The sequence below is a fragment of the Pistacia vera genome, unplaced genomic scaffold, assembly GCF_008641045.1.
Source record: "Pistacia vera cultivar Batoury unplaced genomic scaffold, PisVer_v2 Contig121, whole genome shotgun sequence".
Lineage (NCBI taxonomy): Eukaryota > Viridiplantae > Streptophyta > Magnoliopsida > Sapindales > Anacardiaceae > Pistacia > Pistacia vera.
Genome location: NW_022195260.1, coordinates 1,277,341 through 1,294,733, shown reverse-complemented (window position 1 = coordinate 1,294,733; position 17,393 = coordinate 1,277,341). Strand labels below are relative to the sequence as shown.

At 33.9% G+C, this 17,393-nt stretch overlaps 1 protein-coding gene across 1 annotated transcript; it reads right to left on the bottom strand.

The window, feature by feature from the left end:
* Positions 1 to 2,348: 2,348 nt before the first annotated feature.
* Positions 2,349 to 3,635, bottom strand: LOC116113425 (UPF0481 protein At3g47200-like). Its single transcript, XM_031399587.1, has one exon. The coding sequence runs from the start codon at positions 3,633 to 3,635 to the stop codon at positions 2,349 to 2,351; it is 1,287 nt and encodes a 428-aa protein (XP_031255447.1).
* Between the last annotated feature and the right edge of the window lie 13,758 nt (positions 3,636 to 17,393).

Here is a 17,393-nt window from a genome sequence, read left to right as displayed (position 1 = left end):
TTATTCTCTGCACTTCAATTTTAGATTGAGATGTGCGAGGATCTAAATGAGACATATAATTTACTTTCCAAGAAATTTTAGGCCTTACTCTAGGAGGCTTTATCTTTCCCTCTAAAGGAGGAAATATTTTCTCATCAAAATGATAATTCGCAAAATGTGTGGTAAACAGATCACCCGTCAAGGGCTCAAGATATCTGACTATGGATGGTGAGTCATCACTAACATATATTCGCAAATGATGTTGGGGTCCCATTTTGGTGTGTTGAGGGGGTGCAATTGGAACGTGCATAGCACAACCAAAAGTTCTTAAATAGGATATATTAGGCTGATGCCCAAATACAAGCTATATTGGAAAGTATCGATGATATGCAGTAGGTCTTAGGCGAATTAACGCCGCAACATGTAAAATAGCATGCGAATTAATGTCGTAGTGGGTCTTAGGTGAATTAACACCGCAGCATGTAAAATAGCATGAGCCCAGGCAGAAGTCAGTAATTGCATACATAATAGCAAAGTTCTTGTAATTAATTAGATACGCTTTATAAATGACTCCGCCATACCATTTTGGGTATGTACATGTAGTACTAGGTGTTCAACATCAATTCCCATTGCTGTACAATAGTCATCAAATGTCTTTGAGGTAAACTCACCAGCATTGTTTAGACGAATTGCTTTAATTGGGTAATCTAGAAAGTGCGCATGTAATCTGATAATTTGTGCTAGCAATCTAGCAAAGGGTCGATGTGTCAATCAGTACCATTAAGTAGCCGAAAGGTCCACTTGGTGGATGAATAGGTCCACATATGTCCCCATGAATTCATTGTAAAAATGATGGGGGTTCTAGACCAACTTTAGTGATAGATGGCTTAAGTTCCAATTTGCCTTGTGAGCAACCAATACAAGCACTCTCATTAGGTGACATAATCTTCAGGTTCTTTAATGGGTGGCCATGTGAGTTTTTCATGATTCTACACATCATAGTGGATCCTGGGTGGCCAAGACGGTCATGCCAAATATTAAAAGTTCAAGATCAGTGAACTTCCAATTCATAACTACATAAACTTCAACATTCTTCAAGAATGTGTAATGTAACCCTGATGAGAAAGTAGGGTGTTTAAAGGTACAAGTGTTATAGACTAGAAGGACTAAATATGAAGAAAATAAAGAGGAAAAGGTGCTGTCTATTGCATTGCTTTTCTCAAAAATGACTATGAAGTAAAAATGAAAAGGGGGGAAAGGGGGGGGGGGGGGGGGGGGAGGGGAGAGGGTGGTGTTGGGGGTGTTATTTATAGCCCAACACCCCCTCCTCCACTAACAGCCTTAAAGCTAAGGCGGGGGATGGACATTTTACAAAATAAAGTGGTTTAATCAAATATATAACAATCACAGAGTAAATAATGTGACTAAAGTTAAAAAGTGAGCCCAATATATATATTTTACAAGATGTGATCTAAAGTCCCACATCATTCTTGTATGAGGATAGCTGAATGTTTAAATAGGACTAATAGGTCTGTACTCAGATATGTTTTAGATTGAATCCTAGGAAGAAAACCAATGTGTGAAGATAACTGAGTGTTTACATATGATTGATACGCCTATACTCGCTACACGTGTTTTAGGCTTGAAGCCTAGGAACAAAATCATGCTTCCAAGCATACAATATGCTCTCAATATCATTGTTAAGTTGTCATCTCACCTAAATACTTAAACTAGTTGGTGAAGGCTCAACATGTATTAGACTAATAGGCTATCTCACATCAAACCCCCACTCTCACCTTATTGAGTCCGTCCCTTATTGAGTTTTGAACCCTAGATAAGAAGAGAGGGATATAGACTTTCCAACATTTACTAAATTTCTTGAAATATTTTCCCATAGTAAAATTTGTTCAAATCTCTCAAACACTATAATATGTCTCCAAATGCTATAGTTGTCTGGTTAATTCAATAGCAATAATTTTTACAAAGGAGAAGTTAAAATTGGGGTGGCTGTGGTCAAACCGGACCCCATAAAAATCTTTTAAATTTATATAAAAAGTTAAGTTAACCCCTATAAATGTAGTTATTCTCATCTAGCCACCCAAAATTTTTTAAGGTAACACTTTATCTCCAGTAAATATAACTTTCTGATTCTATCTAGCTCTATTATTCATTGAAGATAACATTTTGGTCCCCCTGGAAAATACATTCTGGCTCTACCTCTGTTTGAGAAGAAAAAATACTACATATAATTGAAACATGCTACAGTGTGTGAATGAGAAAAAATGAAATACATAGCAAGCATTTTACATTATTTATTAAGACAACAAGCTTCAATACAAAATTACATACACACAACTTGAAAATATAAATTACGTAAACACAACTTGCAAAATAGAACATAAGGTTTGTATGATAGTGAGCAGTAAGAGTAAAACTGCTACAATAGTTGCTGTGCCTCTCCAAAGATTGTTGAAATATACTCTTTTCAAGGTTGCTTTTGTTTTGTTCCATGGATTGTTACAGTGTCCCTTGAGTTCCTCACAAATGTCATAGTAAAGGGATTTGCTTACATTGATAAATTGGCCAAGTTTGTTAAACATATTTGCTACTGAAGCATTGTCGCCCATATTATTGGAAATAATTCCATATCCAACAAGCAAGTCCACATCCTTTTCAGTATCAATAAGATGATCTATTAGCCTAACGTAATTGCAAACCTGAGTATCCCATGGATAATGACACTGCTCTAAAGCCATAATGTTTCTAAGTAGACTTTCAGTGTTGTCGAATATTTTTAAATGTGGTATTTGCATCTCAGGTACTTCAAAACATGGGATTCGTTGCTTTTGTTTTTCCAATCTTATGTCAATTAAGCTGTGTTCTCCTTCAAAACACTTAAACTTCACTCCTAACTCATGCAACTTCACTGCGCAAGGTAAATCATGAATCCATCCATTGATTTGCTTAGATTTTTGGTAGTTTTCCAGTATAGTAGTTCTTCTCCAATCGGTTAAATGTTTAACTGCCACGTGGGGGGTTAATCTACTCAATTCCAAACCTTGAAAAGAACCAAAAAAAGAACGTGAAAGTTCCATGAAGGTAGGTATGTTAAGGCCAGCAAAAGCTAACTTACATATTTCCTCGAGGACAAAGTATGGAAGTTGATTTTCGAGTAATTGTAAGTCCATACATAAAGATGATCTTACCATTGATGTGGATAGTAAAATATCTCTTCCACGTAAATTGAATTCATACCTTAATAATAACTCTATGATAAAGATAGCATCATATAGAATCATCATTACATACTCATTGCTCCCAAGTTTAGATGTCTCTGCATAACAATTACGAACATCTTTCTCATTATCCTTGATGAAGTTTATAATTTTATCTCGGTTTTGTACTGTTATTCGTTCAAGAAAACTTTTCATATATTTTCTTTTTGTCTTTTCCATGTCAACTAATTCGTCTTTCCAATGGTGAAGAGGACCTATTGAAACTAATTGAGGAGTGTAGGCTCCTTCATTTATTCTGTGAAGATCTTTAGGAACCCTATAAATACAACATTGACGAGGATCAAGCTCAGGCTCCAAGTTTTTGTCAATGTCAATTTGCAACTCTTCGACGAACTCCTCAAGTTTAAAAAAAGCACTCATCTTCAACTTCTTTGCCCTATTGACCAACAGTACTAACAACAGTCAATAACAATAAATAGACAAATGCAACATCACTCAAAATAATCAACCCTCAGAAGAAAATTCTATTGCATGCATGAGGTAATTATTTCCACATATAGCTTTCAGAATAATAGGCAATGTCTCAATCTCATAAATCACAAATAATATTTTATATTAATATCACTTGCAAAGATTTAAATTAAAAATTTGTGGGTAGAGATTCCTGGATCGAATCCCCCTCATAAATTAATAAAAGGTCTCAATCTCATAAATCACAAATAATGTTGGAATTGGTAAGAATTGCCTATTATATTTGTAATGGTAATATAGAATAATTGTCATACCAAAAGCTTGAAAAAAGGAACCAAATGCATGTTATAATCCAAAGTAATACTATGCATTTAATACTCTATTAAATAACACAAGGTACGTACAACTAGCTAACATATCCATTATATTATACATATATTATAAACTAAAAAGGTGTATTAAAAAAGTATTGTACTATTTTATACACTTTAATTATCTTAATAATTATTATTTTAAACATTTAGTTTAATTAGATTCTTTTAAATTTATAATGATAATAATCAAAATTAAAAAAAAAAAATTGTTTCTTATATATATATTACCTTAAAATGAGTTCATAATTAATATAATAGCTTAAATACTTTTAGAGTGAAAAACCATAACATTTGACTTTTTTTTTTTTTCTTTTTTTCTCGTTTTCTTTGTAAGCAAATATACTGATATTCATAATATTCCTAAGAATCTTCATTCAATGTATGGTAATCAAAAGATTTAAGAAAGCCAATAGATAAAATGAACTAAAATTAAGTGGGATATAAAATCACATTATACATTTCACGAAAACCTATCAATAATAATTTGACCCTGAAATTTTGGCTGCAAATTAGGTATTAATTGTGTGGTACTGAAAGCAGTAGTTTCCCAAATCTTCCTCTCCAATATTTTCACTACTCCAGTGTCAGGGATGTGTTATATATGGTATCTATCTCCCTCTCCCTTCAATAATAAGATTAGAACATCTCCAAATGACTCTTTATATGACCCAAATTCTTTATTATAAAGAGTTTGTTCATAAAAACAAGAGTCCAACAAACTCTTTATTTTTTAAATATAAATTAACGAGTGAGTTTGACTCTCCACATTTAGAGAGTCAAATTCCACTCTCTATCCTAATTTTAAATAATAAATTGTAAGTTTCTATGCATTTTCTTTATGAATTATCTCTCATATTAAGTTTCTTTTTTGAAAAAATATATTCTCTCTCCTAAAATTTAAAAAGTCTATTAGATTTGAATAAAAATTTTGTTCTTTATATTTAAAAATCAATGAAGATGCCCTTTGTTTATGTGAAAGATACTCTTTAAAATAAAGAGCACCATTGGAGATACTCTTATATATGCTAATTGAACGATAAAGAAAAAGACTAACTCAAAGTATACAAACTGGGGTTGACTATGTAATACAAAGACTATATACTTAATAAAAATTCAAATTAGGTGGGTTTACGTAATAATATGACTAATTAGAAAGAATCTGTTCCTATATTCATCGGCTTACATTACATTACATTTAATTTCTAAGTAAAGTAATACCTATGTACAAGTTGCTATGGATGAAGAAGTTCATGAGAGAGCTTGGTTTTGAACAACAACAGTATGTTTTGTTTTGTGACAACCAAAGTGCTATTCATCTTGTGAAGAATTCTACATTTCATTTTAGATCTAAACATATTGATGTAAGGTACCACTGGATAAAGGGATACTTTTCACGATAACCTATTTGAACTTGAGAAGAATTATATAGATGACAGTGGCTCAGATATGTTGGCAAAGGCTTTAGTAAGGGACAAACTTGAAGTTTGTTGAGCTATTGCTGATATGGTCCATTCCCTCACATAATAGGGAAAAGGGGAGATTTGTTGGGCTTGGGTTTCCCACATGTAGAGGATGACCCAAAATCCTAAAGCCCAAAAATAAAATAAAAAAAAGGAAGCAGCTTGGGTTCGTTGGTTTTTGAGTGGGTGAATAGTAAAAAATTAGGGTACTATTCACAGAATTAAAAATCTGCAAAAGTGAGAGAAAGGCAGCTGCACTAAGTTATTCTAACGACGATCCAACGATGAATCTTGCTTCATTTTTGCTCAAATTTCAGAATATTGTTGTGACAGTAAGATCTTCACGTCCAACGGTCAGTTTCGTGAAAGCTATTGTTTTTGTAGAGTTTTGCCTCTAGGAAGATAGCCAAATCAAAGAGTTTGAGTTGTAGAATTTTAGTTCATCTGTCCATCTTTAGCTTGACGATCGGAAGGTCATCTCTAGTTTGATTCACTTGATTTTTGGTCAGAATGCAGAGGACATTTGGCTCTTCAATCTGGATGGTTGGTTTTTTATTTTAATAGTAGAGTTTGGAGTTATACAGCTTGCCTTTTGGGTGCTTTGCTGGTGATTTTACTCCATCTTTTTCGTAACTCTTTTGTGTATTTTCACTTGTTAAAGTTGTGATAAAACTCTAAATTTGTGTGGAATATTATTGATAGATTGTGGCTGTTGTTAGTGCATTATTTCCTTTTAAACAGTTCATCACGTTTCTCAATTGTCATTCTTCCAGGAAAACTTTTCAATATCTTAGTTTCTTCTTTTCCATAGCAGCTAATTCTTTTTTACCATGGTGAAGAGAACCTATAGAAATTAACTTGTAGACTTTTTCATTTATTCTACAAATGTTTTCAGGAACTCTGTAAGTGGAACACTTATCAGGATCAGGATTGGGATCAGACTCCTAAGTGTTGGTCAATGTCACTTAACAACTCTTTGACCAGATCCTCATGTTTAAATGAAGCATTTATCATGTGGAAGTTCATTGTCGTATAGACAAATGTACAGACAAGAGTCAATAGCAGCAAATAGATAAATGCAACCCTCACAAGAAAATATCATTCTAGGTGCATACATGATCTATTAAAATTTTAAACCTTGGATTAATTTTTGGTGGAGCATAATATAATAGCTTAAATACTTTTTAGAGTAAAAAACCACAACATGGAATATATAGAACATTTTATTTTTTTCTCGTTTTCTCTGTAAGCATATATACTGATATTCATAATATATAATCAAAAGATTTAAAAAAGCCGCAATCCTATCAATTATCATAAACATATTAAGAACATGAATAACTAATGGATAGAATAAATAAATAAAAAATTAAAGTACAATAATATAATTTGAACCTGAAATTTTAGCCGCAAATTAAGAAGTAATTGTGTGGTACTGAGAGCAGCCGTTTCCCAGATCTTCCTCTCCAATATTTTCACAGCTCCGGCGCGGGGATGTGTTATTTATATCTGGTATCTATCTCCCTCTCCCTTTGATAATTATGTGTGTTATACAATTTACAAGTTGATCTTGATCTAAGAACAATAAAGAAAAAGACTAAGTCAGAGTAAACAAACTGGTGTTGACTATATAATACAAAGACTACATACATAATATAAATCCAAATTAGGTTGGTTTACCAAACACTATGTTCAAATGTAGTGGTTACATGCTTCCACAGCTTACCTAATTCCTATTTAACAAATGCATTGAACAAGTAAACAAAGACTTTATGCTAAGTCATGTGATCAACAACTCAAATCGTTGAAAATTCAAGATAGCGATTAATAAAATGACTTTCTTAACAATCTTTAGTGAATTGCAAAATTAGATTTGTAATATATGAAATAGGTAACATTTTTCAACGTTAAATGATAATCAAATATAAAAAAGACAATATAAATAAATAAAGTAAAAATCGAAAATTTTCCAGATTCGAAAAGACTTGTTGCGGCATGGAGGCAACATTAATTAAACATTGATTAAAAAAAAATTGAAATTTTGTTATTTAATAAACATTCCACATTAAAATTTTTAATGTAAATACAATTTCATAATAAAAAAATTTAATTGTTACTTGTAAAGTTGTTTGCAAACTAGCAAATTTTTTTTTTTTTTTTTTTTTTTTTGCATAAAATACAAGTAATTAAAGTCATATTGAAATCTTAAATATATTTTCCCAGTAATTTGAAACAATAATCGTAGTCTTCTATTTCCGTTCATCAAGTGCCAGCAGCGGTCTTGTTATAGGTGGTGGCTATTTGACTACTTACTCCGGGTGTTTTTTTTTATTTTTAATTTATATGATTAATTATTAATCATAGGGCGGACCCAAGGTTTAATGTCAGTGGGGGCGAGGTTAACGAAAATGTAGGTGAGTCAAAGTTCCAAATAATTTAATATAATTTTAGGAAAATTGAGTGGAATTATAACTAATTTAATATTTATCTAAAAAACTGAGTGGGGTCAAATTACTAATTAACATAAGTATAATTGGATTAAAATAGATTTTTTTACAAAATTAATGAATTTTCCTTCTTGGGTCTGCCCATAATTAATCGTTCAATTATTTATTTTTCAACAAAAGAAAACCGGTTGCTCAAGCCGAAGGGAAGAAGTCCAAGGCTTAGTTATGATCTGAGATGTTAAGATCTGCTAAATCTGATTTTTCTTAGCGGAAACAAGGAGTATGGACTAAATTAGTGGTAATGCATTGTCAAGAAACAGGATATAGCCTGATTTTGTGATCCTTGTCTTAAGAACTTACACATTTTGTTGTGTCAGGATTTGTCTTAAATTTTACAACTACAAAATTTTGCCAATCGTCATCTGAAAAGTCATATTTCTCCCGGAATTTCCCGTATGAAGTTTGAACTAGTGTTATATAGCTACGTACTTAGACTACTTCCAAACACTATAACACGCTTCTTTATTTCAAAAAGCAAGTGTAGATAACTAATTACTAGCTTGTGGTTGCCCCTTTGATTTTATAAAGCATGACCAAGGGGAATATCAAGTGGCATTTGGTTTACTGAATTAAATATGTTCAATTAGAAAAAATTGACCACGGTAAAATCAAATGGACTAATTTACTGAACAAAAATATGTTCAATTTGCCAATAAACTAGTATGATTAAGCCCCAATGTTAAATCAAGTGGTGAGGTCATGGATAAGGGTTAAATTTGAAAGACTAGTTTGTTACGTATTCATTTTGATAATGGGTAATCGTATGTTTTGAATTCTAGATATGGTATATTTATTTTATGATTAGGTTTATCTAAATATTTTAAATATTCAAACTGATTAGGATATTTAATGTGACAACAAAAAATAAAAAATAAAAATATGAAAGCAGACATTTGATACGCATCATATGGGCGTATGATATATGATACACATTTTTTTTTTTTTTTTTTTTTTTATCACCGAGGGTGTTTGACCAGCTTATACGCATCTCAACTAATCCATCGAGACCTTAGAACTACCGACCGGGTAAAAGCTCTAGTGGTTACCCATATTAGCAACCGAAGAGAGACTCGAACTCAAGACCTCTTGAGTAATATACCCAAATGTCCCTATTAAACCACTCGACCACCCAAAGATAGTTGATATATGATACACATGTTTCAGCTTATCTATCATGAACCTAGTTGCAATGTCTTGCTCTAAGTGAAACTCAACATCAAAACGATGATTTAGTGCTTACAAATTAATGCTAATGAAGTGGGTTTAATTACGAGGTAAATTTTGATTAATTAGAAAGAGTCCATGCTTATATACACATCTAGTGCTAACATACATATGCTTCCTTCTCAGCTTACACAATTCCAATTTGACAAATTCTAACAGAACAACATAAGAGTTGCGTTCTTTAATTTAATTAATCATCTAGAATTTAGTTGTCTTGTGAGACGATCGATTTAATAATATTAATGGTGGTTTAATTGCAAATGATTTGAAACATATTATAAAGTGAATAGAAAACTTGAACTTGTAGTATACAATAGAAAGCTTCAAATGCAAAACTTAACTACAAGTAGATAAAGGGCTTAGTACAAAGTATAAAATTTTATTTCAAACGTCTTTGTAATAAGAACAATATATGCTATTTTTTACGGGGACTCTGTTAAACATAACTAGCTTGTTCTCAAGTGTTGACAATCCAGTATCAATGAATATGCAATCAAAGGAGATATTTGATATGGTCTGAATATGGTACTGTTAGCTGAAATCAAGTTGTTACCTTCTGTATATTGATCATGTATTTATTTTCTTTATTTGTTTCCTTACAAGTCACATCTTTAATTATATAAATTGATACAAAGTGTACATTGAGGATACACACAAAATATACAAACTAGTATTCTCTATATTATTGTTTCTTTTATTCTTTCCAGCTACTTAGCAACCAAGTTGCTTCTCTTGCCTCTCCAACCTTCTTCTTGGCATGCTTCTGTAGTTCATCTACCTCTCTTGCCACTCCCACTGTAGATTCTTACATGGTATCAAAGCAAGCCTCTTAGCAAAAAGCTTCTCCTTGCCGCTCAATCTCACTAATCCAATCCTGTCCTCTATTATTGCTTCCCCTACAAAATAGACCCTCAGATTAGGTCCCCTCCTCTACCAAAACAAAGCAAATGGAATCACAAAGAAACCAATCAAACCCATCAACACCAATTGAGCCCAACACACCAAATATGGGATGTGACTCAACCAACATTCCATCAAACACTCCCTTCACCATGATTCTTGTTCTCATTGATCAGTCTTATCCTGATCATGCTGACACTCCACAGAATTCAGTCGATCAACATGCAAAATCTACAGTCTCAAGTGAACCTCCACAAACTCCCAACACCATGGATTTGTCCACTATGGATCCAACTTAGGATGATTCTCCCTCTTTGGATTTGGTTCCCCACATACCTTTACCAGACACTATTCCATTGCGACGATCATCCCGAGTTTCCCAGCCTCCTATATGGCCAATCGACTACATATGTTCCACTATAGAAGGTATTCCTTACCCTATATCTGATTACGTCAGTTTTGATAGACTCTCTCCTGGACATAGGTCATGTATGAGCAGCATTTCCAATGATTGAGAACCTTCCACCTTTTCTGATGCCATCCAACGTCATTGTTGACAGTAAGCCATGGAAGCTGAGATGAATGCCTTTGTCAGTAATCACACTTGGGATCTAGTTTCTCGCCCCTCACATCGTAAACTTATTGGTTGTAAGTGGGTCTATAAAATCAAGCATCATGCTAGTGGCTCCATCGAAAGGTACAAAGCTCACCTTGTTGCAAAAGGCTTCTGCCAATGAGAAGGTTTCAGTTATTAGAAAAACTTCTCCTAATAGCCAAACATGTTATCGTTCGAGCATTCCTTTCTGTTGCCTCTCACCATGATTGGCAACTACATTAGATGGAGTCTATAGTGCCTTCCTCCATGGGGATCTTGATAAGGAAATTTACATGGATCTTTCACTCGATCTTCACAATCAAGGGGAGAATCTTGTATGTCGATTACAAAAATCTCTGTATGGGATGAAGCAAGCATCACGACAGTGGAATGCAAAGTTTATAGAGGCTCTCATAGTTATTGGATTCTTTCAATCCAAACATGATTACGCTCTATTTTCCAGACATCAAGGTGAGTCTTTCCTCAATCTTATTGTCTATGTTGATGACATTCTCATTACAGAGAATAATGAGACTGCAGTCAGAGAATTAAAAGAGTTTCTACATAAGACATTCCACATCAAAGATTTAGGGGCACCAAAATATTTCCTAGGAATTGAATTGCTTGTTCCTCAAAAGGAATATCTCTCAGCCAACAGAAGTATGTGCTCGAACTCATATCTGATTCAAGGTAGGCAGCATACAAACCAAGTGTCATTCATGTAGAATAGAATGTTAAGCTCACCACACAAGAATACGATGAAAAGAATAAAAATTCTGAGATAGATCCCTTGTTAGAGGATAACTCCAACTACCAACAGCTCGTCGGAAGACTCATATACCTGACAATGACTTGACCAGGCATCAACTATGTTGTACAAATTCTTAGCTAGTTCATTCATGCTCCTAAACAATCCCACATGGATGCAGCAGTGAAAGTTTTTAAATACTTTAAAGGTTGTCCAGGATTAGGACATCACTACATATTTTAACTCAGATTGGGGTTCATGTCTAATGACAAGAAGATCCCTCACTGGCTTCTATATTAAGCTTGGAAAGTCTCTAATCTCATGGAAGACAAAGAAGCAGACCACAATATCACTCTCATCAACAGAAGCAGAATATAGAGCCATGGCCAAGACCACTTATGAGATCACATGGATTCTTGGTTTGTTAAAGGATCTAAATATACAAGTGGAAACACCGGTAAGACTGTATTGTGATAACAAGGCAGCAAACGACATCGTAACCAATCCAGTTTTTCATGAAAGAATGAAAAACATAGAGATTGACGACCACTTTGTTAGAGACAAAATACAAGAAGGTATGATTAAAATAGAGCACATCCATACCACAGATCAACTAGCAGATATCTTCACAAAGCCATTATGTCAAAGACAACATTCATTTTTATTGAGCAAGCTCGAAGTTTATGACATCTATAAACCATAACCTTGAGGGGGAGTGTTGACAATCCAGTATCAATGAATGTGCAATCAAAGGAGATATTTGATATGGTCTGAATATGGTGCTATCAGTTGAAATCAAGTTGTTACCTTCTATAGATTGATCATGTATTTATTTTCTTTATTTGTTTCCTTACAAGTCACATCTCTACTTGTATAAATTGACACAAACTGTACATAGAAGATACACACAAAATATACAAAGCGGTATTCTCTCTATTATTGTTTCTTTTATTCTTTCCGGCTACCCAACAACCAAGTTGTTTCTCTTGCCCCTCTAGCCTTCTTCCTGGCATACCTCGGTAGTTTATCTACCTTGCTTGCTAAGGGTGTTTAGTTTAGGGTACCCTGAATTTTTTAAAGGAACAGGAACAGGAACTGAAACCGAAACCGAAGGTTCCTTGAAATTTGGAACCAGAACCGAAACCAACGGTTTCGGTTCCTAGGTACCCAGAATTGGAACCTATAATAACAGTTCTGGTTCCGGTTCTAGGTACCCTGTAAAATGACAATGACCCCCCAAAAGTTTTTTTACAAATTCCATTACTTTGTAAAGGTAGATTCTCAAAAGTCAAACCAACTTACTGTAAATGTTACGAAATATAAATATAAATATATTTACATTACTTTTTCTACAAAAGTTTTTATTAACCCCCTACTCTTTAATTTTATTTTATATTAGTCTCGGTTCTCGATTCCGATTTCGTTTCCTATAGTTAGGAATCGAAACCGGAACCGCACAGTAACGGTTCCAAAAATTTGGAACTAGAACCTGGCCATTGACGACTGGTTCTAGGTAAGAACCGAACCAAACCCCTAGTACCTGTAGGTTCCGGTTCCAATCAGTTCTTTTGAACACCCCTATCGCTTGCCACTCCCACTCCAGATTCTTACATCAGGGTTGGAATCAATTTTCTGTCATTGGATTGTGACTTTATTGCTACCTTGAATGTCTCAATTCGTCTTTTTTTCCTCCTTCACATCGTAAACCTTTAGAGAGTTTATGTCCTGTTTGAACTGTGTGTAACGCCTACATCAAGGTACATAACTTGATTTAGGCCCTAATACCATTAGTTAAATTTTGTTAAAGTTATCTTGAACAAGTGTGAAGAAAATTTCCTAAAACTTCACTAGGGGTAACATAGTATTTTCACTCATAATTAGTTGAAAAAGTGGGCAGTGAAAAGAAGTAGAATAACATGGAGAAGTTAATAAAAATGAGGGTATTTTGGTAATTGGACCAAGGGGACATAGATGGAATTTCATAGAAAAAGCAAGGGCAAAATGGGAAACTTATATATATATATTATTATGTAATAAGAGTTCAAGAGGAAAAACCCTAGCCACTCTACCCCTCCATTCAAGCCATTCTCTACCCAAATTCTCTCAACTTTCTTCACTCAATTTTCAAGGAAATTCATAGATCTTGGGTTATTTTTGGTAGAATTTCAATCCCAAGCATCCTTAGATAAGATCCTTGCACTAAGATGTGAGTTTTAATTTTTAAAGTGTTGATTTAGTTGATATATGTTCATAGGGTTTAAGAGAAAGAGAGAGTAGTATCAAAGAAAAGCTAAAGTGTTTGAATTGCTCACATCTAAGGTAAGTAAATCCAACCCTAGTCATGATTGGAGCAATATTGTGTAGAGAATTTCTTTATGCATGTATGTGCTTATATGTGAAGAATTTTTGATAGTATTGATGTTGAATGATGGTTAGAATTCATCCATGAGAATTAGTGTTTGTGTATTTGATGTTTGATGAGAGTTTGGATGAATTATGGAAGAATTAGAGTAGAATTTGAGAAGTGTATTTCCTGGCCAGGTTTGGTGATGATTTTAGAGAGTTTTGCTCCCAATTTTGGTGGCTTAAGAAAGATGTAGAAGTGTAGCCAATTTAGAGTTTGTGCGTGCATATAAATTGTTTGATGAAAATCCTAAGAGAAAACATGTTACCAAGCTAAACCCTAAACCTTCTAAGTGATTTTTGGGCATCTTACCAATTGAATTGGGTTGAGACCTAAACATAAGAGTTGTAGCCATGTCTCTAAGCTTTAAAATGAGTCTAGGACCATAGTAGTCCAATCTGTGTAACTTGAGATATGCCTTCCTGAATATGACCTGTGCAGAATGACTACCTTAAAAGTGCTTCCAATTTATTAGTTTATTTTTTAGTCTAATAATCTATGATTGATTTCAAGTATGGGAATGTTGTTGGTAGAAAATACTAGTTCTCTAATGATATTTTTATATGTCATAATGCATTCTCACATTTTGAGCAATTGCATTTAGAAAGGATAGCAAAGAATGAGCATATTTCAATGCACATACACATGTATGAGAGTATTAAAGAATAAAGAGAAAGAAAGAAAAGAAATAAAATGTAGAAGTATTAGCTAAAGAAATATAATTAAAGAATAGTTCAAATATGAAATTTTACTTAAAGAAATGTAAAAAGACAAGAGAAGTGAAGGTTGTTGTGATGGGGAACCTGTGAGTGACAGAGAAGAATAGCCCCACATGCACGCTGTCTTCAGTGAGCGACCTCAGAATCAGAAAGAAGAAAGTGTACAGTTCGTTAGACGTGCAAGTGGATGAGAATTGTACCCAGCAGAATTTACCTACATGCACGCCCCCTTCAGTGAGTGGCCTCAGAATTAGAAAGAAGAATTGTACAGTTCGTTAGAAGTGCATGTAGATGAGGACTGTACCCACTCACATGGCCAGGGTTCTAAATCCATGCCTCAATCGAGTCTGATCGGCAAGAAAGAATAGAAAGAGAGAATAGAAAAGAAAGAAAGAATAGAAAGAAAGAAAGAATTGACAAGAAAGAAATACAGAGAAAAGAAACAGAAAATAGAAAAAACAGAAAAGAAAGTGCACATCCTATGAATTTGTGCATTTGCATCATACCTATGCATGATACCACACCTACTATCATGAGTAGTGAGAATTGGAAATAGAGAAAGAACAGAAGTAGAAACAGAGAAAGAATAGAATTAGAAACAGAGAAAGAATAAAGAAAGAATAGAGAAGTGTGATGTAAGGAAAGAAATTCAGAATATGAGCAACGGAGAGAGAAGAGTAGCATAGCGGGTTTACTTACCGGGCAACTAGTGCTTACCCCATTGTATTCAATGTTTTTGCAAGTAGTAAATGAGATTGCGGTCAGATGGAGTGTCAAGAAGCGGAAGGGTATGGCAACACTGTCGAGTTTATTTTTAAGTAATTTTGTTAACGTACAGTTTTTCATATAAAGAAAAATCAGATATGGGCCCATTATTTTATACTCATCTACATGTATATTTTCTTAATATATATATATATATATATATATATATATATTTAGTGAGTTTTACTGTTTATTTTACAAGTATACTAGCTAGAGAGAAAAAGCATTACATTATGCAAATTATCGATTGAGGAGATTGGAAATACAACATGGGCAAAGCCAAATTTAGAACAAAGAGGATGTTCTAGACCATGTTTAACTAATTCTGATTGTTGGTTTGGCTAGCGTGAAATAGAGATTGTCATTCATTTAATTTGTTTGCTCTATGATTTGAAAGTGAACAATTAGTATTATGTTGTATTTCTTTATAGTAGAACTTTGGAGGCCTTATATATGGAAATGAACCAACTAAACTCATGATTTTCCTTTGCTAATTTTTAATTATTGCTTTGAAGAGCAATGAACAGACAAAGCAGTATGTGCACTTGTTAAGCTTTACACTCACAACAATAGAGGACCATTTGTTGTATACTTGAGAACTACGAGAAGGAAAATGGTGTTGAAGTACCATTCATGGACTATTAGAAATTTTATTAGAAATATTAGAAACAAGGAAAAACATTATTTAGAATAGAAGATTCAAAAGCAAAATTACACTACAAAAGTAGACTACAGGTCTAATACAAGTATCAATAAATCAAACAACTTATAAAATAGAACATATGGTTTGTATGATAGTGAGCAGAAGGAGTACAACTACTGCAAGAGTTCCTGTGCCTCTCCACGGATTTCTGAAATAAACTCTTCTTAAAATTGCCATCGTTTTGTTCCAAGGATCGTTACAGTGTTCTTTTAGTTCCTCACACTTGTTATAGTAAGAAGATGGGCTTACACTAATACAACCACAGAGTTTGTTAAACATATTTGCTATTGAAGCATTGTCGCCCACATAGTTGGTGTTGGTGAAAATGGAATAAAATATTAATTTTATTTCAAAGAGATACAATGACGAACAATTGTAGATGGTAAAAATCTACGGTTACAGAAATATGGTCTGATCCCATAAGGTTAAGGCCATTGATAATCCGCTACATCTGCTCTCACAAAGATACCAACATGAAACGAATTGGAAAAAACCTAGGGTGGTGTTTGCCATAGGCACTCCAACACTTAAGTTAGTAAGACTAAATGAGGCTTATTTAGTGAGGGTAAGGGAAAGGAAGGATTACCGAAAGTTTAGTCAGAGACTAGAATTACGGTGGCGAAGTATAGTTCTTAGGAATAAGAACTAGGGCGTTTGAAGGTGTGATGTTGAATGAATTATGAGAGGATAAACCTCTGTTTATATAGTAGTCGTAGGATCTTTGAATCCTAGTAGAACTATAAGTCCATAATAGTTGAGGTTTAGTGAATAGGAAAGACTAGATTGACTTGCCTTTAGAGGAGTTAGAGTCCTATTTAATGTAAGGTTCAAGATCTTAGATGAAATAGGATATTGATGGAACTTCTAGAACAATCAAGATTGTACTAAAATAGGACGTAAATGTCTTAAAGATTGAAGTAAACTCTAGGCTCTGAGAAGGATCTTGGATCGATGGGCTTGGGCCTATATAAATTGGTGATAAGGCCTCACCAGATTAAGGTCTTAGTGATTGGGTCCAATCTATGACCAGCCTGGTTAATGAAATAGGTTGGCCCATTATGCATATCTTATCATGGGCCCAACCGAGTTGGGTTGCGGCTTTAGGCCACACAAAAGGTGTTTCGTATTTGGGCCTGCTAAACCCAGGCCATTTTTTGGCTCCAACAGTTTGCCCCCCATTCTTTAAGTTAAGGAGTACTTAGCTTATAGAGTAGTTTGTACTGTGTGAAGGTGTCCTAAGTCAATCTACCAGACCGATTGGGTGAATGTGTATCTGTAGGTGCCAACTCTCAGTTCACTGAATTGAGT

Excerpts from the sequence above, each read along its gene's own strand:
- LOC116113425 (XM_031399587.1), bottom strand. The coding sequence starts at position 3,635 with ATGAGTGCTTTTTTTAAACTTGAGGAGTTCGTCGAAGAGTTGCAAATT.